This window comes from Melospiza melodia, chromosome 7, assembly GCF_035770615.1.
Source record: "Melospiza melodia melodia isolate bMelMel2 chromosome 7, bMelMel2.pri, whole genome shotgun sequence".
Taxonomy (NCBI): domain Eukaryota; kingdom Metazoa; phylum Chordata; class Aves; order Passeriformes; family Passerellidae; genus Melospiza; species Melospiza melodia.
Window position 1 is genome coordinate 31,110,511 of NC_086200.1, and position 9,217 is coordinate 31,119,727.

The window sequence follows — 9,217 nt, forward strand, 5'->3', positions numbered from 1 at the left end:
GCAGGGCTGGGACGTGGAGTGAAGGGACCGCGGGGACGCCCCAGACAATGTGGGGAGAGCCCGAGGCTCCCCGAAAGGCTCCGGCAGGGAAATGTAGGTCAGTAGTGATAAATGCGAGAGGCATCGAGTGTTTCTGGAGAGGGGAGGAGGGAGGGCAGCCAGGCTTGGCCAGCTCGGAGGGTTTAGCCTGGGAAAGGCTTTTTTCCACGGAAAGGTGAGCGGGCGGAGCGCGGGCAGGTGCAGGGGAGCGGCGCCCACCGGAGGGAGGCTCCCGGTGCCCCGGGGCTCGGGCTGCGGCTCTGATTTACGGTGACAGCCCCAGCCTGCCCCGTTCACCGGCCGTTCCTCAGCGGTGCCGGACCCGGGGCTGGCGGGGCTCCAGGAGGGGGAAGGGGAGCGCGGCCCCGCCGGCCCGGCCCTGCTCCGTTCCTTTGATTAATAAGATGAATAAAGTGGCGGGCGAGGAGAGGCCCCGCTCTCTGCCCGGGGGGGGGGGGGCGCGGGCTGCGCCCCCCAGCACCCCCAGCCCCTCTGTCCGGCCCCAGGGCACCCTCAGGGCTGAGCCGGGACAGCGAGACCCCCCCTTCCCCCGCCGGGGTCCTGCCATGTGTTCCCCATTAGGGCCGGAGGTGAGCGCAGCCCCCAGCCCTCCCCCTCCCCCTCCTCCCCCTCCTCCTCCTCCCCCCGGGCCCACTTTGGGGTGCTGCCATAAATTAGGGGAGTGGGCAGGGCAGGGGTGAGCGGGGGTGCCTTTGATGTCCTGTAAAGCCTGGAAAATCACAGCTGTAAATCCGGGGTGTCAGGGAGAGCCGGGGGGCCCTGAGGAGTGAGGATGAGGATGGGAGGCATGAAGGTGGCTTGGGGAGTCCTGGAGGGACGCAGAGGGCGGCACGGCGGGGTGTGACACTGGCTGGGGACCCTCCTGAGGGGTTGGTCCATGTGGGGGGCAGTGGGGCAGCCCTGTCCCTCTGTGTGACACCGGTGGGGTGTGACAGCTCCTGGCCATGGCCTCAGCCCCCTGGTCCCTTCAGTCCCTCTGTGCCAGGGCGGCCCCAAGCCCTCTTGTGTCCCTGCACCCCGATCCCTGCTGCATCCCCCTTGGCCCACGGCCCCCCCACACCCCTGCTCCCCATAAATCTCCCGGTTCCCACGTCCCCTTTGTCCCCCGGCATCCCCTGGTGTCCGTCCATCCCCCCATCCCGAGCATCCCTGCTCCTTGGACCGCCCCCCCCCCGTTCTGCTGCATCCCGGGGTCCCCTCACCCCCCGCTGCCCGGGCATCCCCATCCTCCCTCCCGCACCCGGGCTCGCTATCCCCGCCCGGTGCCGGTGCCGGTGCCGGTGCATCTGCGGCAGGCTGCGGCGGCTCCCCCCGCCCCCGGCTCCCCCCGCCCGGCGCACGGCGCGTCACGGCGGGGCCGGCGGCGGCGGCGGCGGCGGTGGGTGCGCTCGGCTCCGCTCCGTTCCGCTCCGCTCCGTTCCGCTCCGCTCCGCGCCCGCCATGGCGGCCCCGGCCCGCCGGCCCCGGGCCCTGCTCGCCCTCGGCCTGGCCCTGCTCGCCGCCGCCGCCGCCGCCACCGACCCCTTCTCGCCGCAGCTGGGAGACACCGGCGGGTGCCGCGGGCAGTGCGGCCGCAGCCTGCAGCGCCGGGCCGCCGCCGTGAGTCCGGGGCACCGGGACACCGGGGGGGCAACGGGGGCGTGGGGAGCATCAATGGAACCGGGGGTACCGGGAGCATCGGGGCACTGGGGGGCACCTGGGGCACGGGGAGCATCAGTGGCGCTGGGGGTACCAGGGGCATCATCGTGGGCGCTGGGAGTACTGGGGATGTTTGGGGACCATCAGTAGGGGGCAATTCTCAGGGGCAATAATTCTGATAATCTCACATTGGAATGGGGCACCAGGGCATCGGGGCACTGGGGGCAATGGGGGCACTGGAAGGGACTGGGGGCAGCAGGACCACCAGAAGCAGTGGAGACACCCCTGACAGGCATCTCTGCCACTCCCCCGTGGGAGCAACATGGGGGGCACCGAGGCACCCCCAGTGTCTCCTCCAGCAGCTTTGGGGTGCCCCCAGTGAGGGCATCCCCACGGGTTTGGGGTGCCCGCAGTGTCACCCCTTTACCCTGAGCCTGCCCCATCCTGGTGACATCCGTGTAGGCTCTGTGTGCCCCCCACACCCCCTCAGTGTGTGCCCGGCACCCCAAATCGTTACCCCTCCTCCAGAGCAGTGCACCCACACCTCTGCCAGCCCATGCCAGGGCCTGGCTGGTGCCACCACAGACGGGGGGACCCTCCAAGCCCTCCACCCTTGGCCCCGTGCAGACCCACAATGGGGGCACCAGGGGGGCTTTGGGGAGCTCTCCCTGCTCCGGGACCCCCGGCTTTGGGGTGCCAGCCCTCAGCACGGCCCCGGGCGGGGGCGGCGCTGCCCGGTGCCCCCCAGCTGGCCGCGGGGGCCCGGGGGGTGTCCGGCTGAGCCCGGTGCCTGCGCCCGGTGCCAGCTCCGCGCTCTCCTCCTCCTCGCCGCAGGATGCTGTTCTCAACGCCTGTTACCGGGGCTGCCGGCTGTTCTCCATCTGTCACTTCGTGGATGCGAGCGCCGAGCTCAACGCCACCAGAGCCGAGTGCGAAGCAGGTGAGAGGAGCCGCGGCCGAGCAGCCCCCGCGCCCCAAATCCCGGCGGGATCCCCATGCCCACATCCCACGGGAGCAGCAATCCCTTCGCCCAACGCCCTCTGGAGCGCCTGCCCTGCGCACCCCACAGCCAGCGGGGAGGGCTGAGGGGCCCTGGGGGGCTCTGGGGACGGGCACGGGGGTCCCCGGGATTGGGCACCCCCAACCCCGACCCCTCCTCTCCCCAGCCTGTGCCGAAGCCTACGGCAACGCAGAGGAGCAGTTCGGGTGCGCGACCGGGTGCCGCAAGCAGCTGCCCGAGGTGGAGGAGAGCAGGAAGGAGAAGGTGAAGGGAGATGGGGAAACCCTTCCTTGAACAGGAGCTCAGCACAGCCCCTCCTCTTCCTCGGGATGGGGGACACCCCACATGTGCAGCCCATCCATCCATGGATCCATGGATCCATCCCTTCATGGATCCATCCATGAACCCATCAATGGATCCATCCATCCATCCATCCATCCATCCATCCATCCATCCATCCATCCATCCATCCATCCATCCATCCATCCATCCATCCCTCTATCCATCCATCCCTCTATCCAGATGGGAGCTCCAGCTGTGCCAGGCTGATCCAAGCCACCACTGGTTGCTTTGTCACAAATCTAAAAAGCAAATTAACTGGGCTGGGCTGGGCTTGGGCCAGGCAGGGCGACCACAGGGAATCCCCAGGGTGAGAGGATCTGACTGGGCATCGTGGCAGATTCCCCCAGTTTTGATTTGTTATCCTTCCCAGTAGTCAGCAACGCTTTCCCCTCCTACATTTAATTAATTCAGCTATTGCCCAATTAATTAAATTAGACTTTGGCCCAAGGAGGAGGCTTTTGGCTCCGTGCACGTGCAGGCAAAGATGAATCAGCGCCGTAAAAAGGGTGAAAAGCTCCTTTGAACTCCCCTCCTTTGGAGCCCCGTTTTAAGACCTTCCCAGTGCCTGATCCCATTTCCCAGCCCCTCTCCAAGGCCAGGGATGAGCATCTGGGGGTGACAGGCAGGGTCCTCACCCCCTCCACCCACCCAAAGCACTCTCCCTCAGGTTCCCAGACGAGCAGGCAAAGCAGATTTAGCATAATAATTAGATACAGAATCTGACCTATTTATTTCCTGTTTGCTGGTTTGACCGTGCAAGGGGCTGTCGGAAAATGTTCGGAGCCAGTGGCAGGGAGCAGCCAAGCGGATTCCAGCAGGGATGCTTTAAAAATAACAAACTGCCGCGACGGCCAAGAATCCAGGGCACCGAGAGGCTGCCAGGAGAGCAACGCCCTCGGCACCGCGGCCGCTCCGCTCCCATTGTCCCCGGCACAGGAGGGAGATCCCAGCCCAGAGGGACGGGCCTGGGGCTGGGGGATGGCCCCAAAGCCGGGTGGTCACTCCAGGGAGCCTTGGTGACCCTCCTGGGGCTGGAGCACAGCCTGGAACATCCCTTTGTGTGCTGGGAGAAGCAGAGCCCAGAGCTGAGCTCAGCTCACCCCAGCCACGACCCTGGGGTGGGATGTCCCCTGTTGGGGTGGGTGACGAGGGGACAGCTGTGAGGTGATGTCCCCGCTCCTTTGCAGAGCCTGGAGCTGAAATTGCCGTCGTTCTCCATGCTGGATTTGGTCTCCACCTTCTGCAACGACATCGTCAGCTCTGCCCAGAGCTTCATCTCCTCCACCTGGACCTTCTACCTGCAGGCGGATGATGGCAAAGTCGTGGTGTTCCAGGTGGGGTGTGCCCCGGACCCTTCTGTGGGTGCCCAGAGGGGTGGGGACCCCTTTCCTGACTGCCTTCTCCCTCTCTCCCTGCCGACCCAGTCCCAGCCTGAGATGGAGTTCCCAGCAGCCGAGGCCCTGGAGATCCAGCCAGCACAGCCGGGATCGGGGTCGGGGTCCAGCCCTGGTGTCCCCCAGCCCCACACAGGTTTGGGGGGCTCTGGGCTGCTGGGAGGGGGCTGGGAGCCTCCGAGCCCTCCTGGCTCCCTTCCGAGATCTCCAGAGCTGAAGAAATTTCCCATTTCTTGGGTCTGATCATCTTCTCACACTCCCACCCACGCTGGGGAGATCTGGATGGGGCCCTGGTGGGATCCTCGGCGCCCCCTTAGCGGGCAGGGGGGTCCCAGTGGGAGAGGGGAGGGTGTACCCATGGGTGTGCCCACATGGGTGTGCCCACATGGGTGTGCCCCATGTTCAGCATCGCCTCTCCCCTGCCAGGCCCCCGGGCAAAGGGGGACAAGCCCCCCGTGAAGGAGCCACGGGGCAAGGCCAAGGCGCATCCCCCGGAGCCCCCGCAGCAGGAGCACGACTTCCTGGGCTGCATGTCCAAGTAGGTGCTCTGGGACCCGCTGGACGTGGCACAGCAGATCCCCCCCAGCCCGTGCCCTGCCATAAACCCGTGCCTCCTCTTTGGCGGGGGGTGGTGGGGTGCTACAGGCGCTCGGGCCTTCCTCGCTGGATCCTGGCCGCCTGCCTCTTCCTCTCCATCATGGTGATGCTGTGGCTCAGCTGTGCCAGCCTGGTCACCGCCCCCGAGCAGCACGTCAAGACCCAGGTATGGGGTGAGCACAGCCCCAGGGTGCCAGGGACGCCTGGCACGGTGGGGTGGGCATTGCTGTGCCCTTTTTGTGCTGCCCAGTCTCTGTGTGGGGTGTGAGGCTCATCCACATCCAGCCCCGTGGTGCCCCCAAACCGGGGGTGATCTGCACCCTGCTCTGGGGCTGCACTGTTGTCTCTGCCTCTCCTGCAGCCCCTGAGCATCAACGGGGACAAGGAGTACCTGGAGGAGCTGGACGGCCCCGGCCCTTTCCCGCTGCCTCCCGTCATCACCGTCACCCTGTGCCCCGCGCCCGGCGGGGAGGACGCGGGGCCGCTGCCCCTCAAGGTCGACCTGGACAAGACCATCCTGTAGGGCTCCCGTCCCTGCCCACCGCCTCCGCCTCCCTCTCACCGACCCCACGGCATCGCCCCACGGCTCCCCGCGTCCCCCGGTCCCGCAGGGGCATCTCCTCCTCCGGCCGGGCCCCGCTCTGATCCCCGGGCACGGCCGGGCCCCGCTCCGATCCCCGGGCACAGCCGGGCCCCGCTCTGATTCCCGGGCACGGCCTCGTCCCGGGCCCCGCTCTGATCCCCGGGCATGGCCGGGCCCCGCTCCCCTCCCCGGGCACGGCCGGGCCCCAGGTCCCGCTCCCCTCCCCGGGCACGGCCGGGCCCCGCTCTGATTCCCGGGCACGGCCTGGTCCCGGGCCCCGCTCTGATCCCCGGGCACGGCCGGGTCCCGGGTCCCGCTCCCCTCACGGGCACGCCCGCTCCGGGGGCTCCGGGAGCCGAGAGCGGCTCTGCGTCCCCCAGGGATGCGCTGCGGGCTGGGATCCGGGCCTGCGGAGCCGAGAGGGAGCTGCCAGGGCGGGCAGGCCGCAGGGAGCCCGGCGGGTCCCCGAGCGGGACTCTCAGTCTGCCCCGCCCGGAGCCGCCGGGGCCCCGCAGCCCTCCGGGCACGGCTCCAGCGCTGGGCAGGAGGGAGCCGGCTGCGGTGGGGGATGGAGAGCGTCTGCAGCCTTCGGAGCTTTGGCTCGGCACATCCCCGGCCTCCCACCTTGGGCTGAGCCTCCGAGGCGCCGGCCCCGGCCCTGGGAACTCCCTTCCGCCGGCCGGAGCCGATTGCCTCGGGGAGCCGAAACGTGGCGAATGGATTTGGCCTTGGCAGCCGGAGACGGCAGCGGATCCCGCCGCCTCCGTGCCCACGCCAGCGCCCGGCCGGCCCCTTCCCGGAGCTGCGGAGGGGCCCTGGGATGGCTCCTTCCCCTCCCGGCTCCGTGATGCCCTTGGGGAGCTGGCCCTGGTGCCAACAAGCTGCTGGTGGGACCAAGCCGGGGATGAGGCGGCGTTTCCCTGGCTTCAAGCGTGGACAGGAGGTGGGAGCTGCTGGGACTGCTCCATCCTGGGCTCGGCATCCTGCAGGGATGGCTCCATCCTGGGCTCAGCATCCCTGCCCCACGCTGGGAGCAGCCTGCGGGGCTGTAGCTGACGGCAGGACCCGGTCTCTGTGTCCCTGGGCTCACAGTGCTGCCCTCAAAGCGGGCAGTGGGACCAAGCACGGCTCCCCTCGGCTCAGCCTGGCACAGCCCCCGGGCATGGAGGTGTCTCCCTTCTCCCCACCTCCCCTCATTCTCCACCACTCGATTCCATGCATCGTTCCGTGGTTTGATTTGCACCGGCGTGCTGCTCCTCGGCCCCGGGGGACACCCCAGTGCCGGACGGTGTCGGTCCCGCCGCCCCTCTGTCACCTAACACGTCTGTACAGATTAACTTATTATCCTGACCCCTCCTTGGGTTTTTGGGCTCTCTCGTGTGCCGGCGGCTCATGGGGCCGTGCTGTGCTGGGACCGGGGCCTCTCATCCCCGTCCCCACCGGTTTTGTGCTGCTCCGTGTCACTTCCACCCATCTGACATATCTGGGTTTGGGGAACCGGGTTGGGGGGAGGCGTGGGGGGGGTCTCGTATCAGTTTTGGGGTCCACTTTTCGTTGTTGCTTTCCGGCCGCGTGTGAAGCTCGGTGCAGTCAGTCTGTGATGTTCCGGCCGTGGCAGCGCCCCCGATCCCCGGGCAGGAGCTGCGGGGGCAGCGGGGCCTGGAGCCCTCCTGGCCTGGAACCCTCCTGGTCTGGAACTCTCCTGGTCCTGGAGCCCTCCTGGTCTGGAGCTCTCCTGGTCTGGAGCTCTCCTGGTCCTGGAGCCCTCCTGGTCTGGAGCTCTCCTGGTCTGGAACCCTCCTGGTCTGGAGCTCTCCTGGTCCTGGAGCCCTCCTGGTCTGGAGCTCTCCTGGTCTGGAGCTCTCCTGGTCTGGAGCTCTCCTGGTCCTGGAGCCCTCCTGGTCTGGAGCTCTCCTGGTCTGGAGCTCTCCTGGTCCTGGAGCCCTCCTGGTCCTGGAGCCCTCCCGGCCTGGAACCCTCCCGGCCTCGCCTCGAAGGGCAAACCCAGCCCCAAGCTGGGAGGGGGAATAGAATAAAGGTTTGTACCAGAGCTGGGTGAGTCCATGGTTTGGTGGGATGTTGGTGCCAGGGTGGGAGCGGGTTTGATCACCCACATGGGGCCGGCAGGAGGGCACGGGGCTGTTCCCGTTCTGGAAACTGAGCCGGGATGAAAGCTCTGGCAAACCAGAGAGAAATCCCTGCTGGGCAGCTTGGCATGGGCACGGAACAAAGATCCTCTCTGCTGCTGGGTTGAGACATTCAGCATCAGAGTGGGAGGAGAGGCAAGGCCCCCAAACCATCCCCTGCGAGCTGCAAGGAGGGGAAGGCCGGGGTGCAGCCCCAGGGAGGGCTCCGTGCATGTGGAAGGGCTGGGAAACGAGGGCTTTTCCCACTGAAAACCACCCATGGACACCATTTGGAGCAGGGAAATAATGGGGCCATGCTGGTGTCACACAGCAGTGTCACACCCCAGCACACGTGCAGCACCGGGGGGCTGGCACGTCCCACCTTCCCTTTCCCTGCCGTGTGTTTGTCCTGGCGCCGTGCCCATGGCCCAGCCGGGCTCTCCCGTGCCAGGCACGGCGGGGCAGCTCACGCGAGGCGCTGGAGCCTCTGCAGCCTCGCCTGCAGCGCTTCGGTAGCCCAGCAGGGCCCCGAGCTCGGAGCCAGCCGCTCCCCCGAGGAGCCCCCGTTTGCCGCGGGGTGCGGAGCCAGGGATGCGGAGGTGCCGGGGATGGATGTCACGGCCAAAGAAGGCTCTGCAAAGGCCTGCTCTGCTCCCTGCCAGCAGCCCGTGCTGCCGGAGCACGTCCGTGCCGTGTCACCCCCTGCCCGGGCTGGGGAGGAGGGGAGCGGGGCTGCGCTCGCACGATGGGGACGGGAGGGGTTTGCCCTACATGGAGTGCGCGGGGATGGCGTGCCAGCTGGGTGGGAGGATGCCCCGGGCAGCCTGGGCCCTGTGGGGCTGGCATGGAGGCACAGGGGATGCCATGGCCACGTTCCCCAGCCTGGCATGGAGGCACAGGGGGTGCCGTGGTCGTGTTCCCCAGCCTGGCATGGAGGCACAGGGTGTGCCATGGCCACGTTCCCCAGCCTGGCATGGAGGCACAGGGGGTGCCATGGCCACGTTCCCCAGCCTGGCATGGAGGCACAGGGGGTGCCGTGGCCACATTCCCCAGCCTGGCATGGAGGCACAGGGGGTGCCGTGGTCGTGTTCCCCAGCCTGGCATGGAGGCACAGGGGGTGCCATGGCCACGTTCCCCAGCCCACAATGGGATTTGCACGGTGTCCTCAGCAGTGCCTCGGGGTGGGCAGAGGGGTGGGAGGGCAGGAAAAGAGGGAAGGGCTGGGAGATGGAGCCCAGCACGGAGCAGCTTTTGAGGTGGGCACAATCTGATGATTTGGGGGCAATAACCCCCTGGCCAGGGCCAGGCCATTGAGTGCCCCTCAGAGGGCAGGGACAGCCCTCAGGGGATGTCTTTGTGCTGAATTTTCACAGGAAAATTTGCAGGAAGGCCCCAGATCGGGGCAGACAGCTGGCAAACCCAGCCCAGGGCGGGCAGCAGCTCTGAGTGTGTCCCCTCCTGGGATGGGAGCTGGGCT

The 9,217-nt window shown here is 67.8% G+C and overlaps 1 protein-coding gene across 2 annotated transcripts; it reads left to right on the forward strand.

The window, feature by feature from the left end:
• Positions 1-1,500: 1,500 nt before the first annotated feature.
• Positions 1,501-7,664, forward strand: TMEM59L (transmembrane protein 59 like). 2 transcript variants are annotated; one of them, XM_063161194.1, is made up of 8 exons: positions 1,501-1,659; positions 2,533-2,638; positions 2,865-2,962; positions 4,228-4,374; positions 4,465-4,570; positions 4,861-4,972; positions 5,056-5,197; positions 5,393-7,664. In XM_063161194.1, the coding sequence occupies exons 1-8, from the start codon at positions 1,501-1,503 to the stop codon at positions 5,552-5,554; spliced, it is 1,032 nt and encodes a 343-aa protein (XP_063017264.1). In that variant the 3' UTR covers positions 5,555-7,664. The 2 variants fall into 2 exon arrangements, with proteins under 2 accessions (XP_063017264.1, XP_063017265.1); XM_063161195.1 differs by having other exon boundaries at positions 5,080-5,197.
• The last annotated feature ends 1,553 nt before the right edge of the window (positions 7,665-9,217 follow it).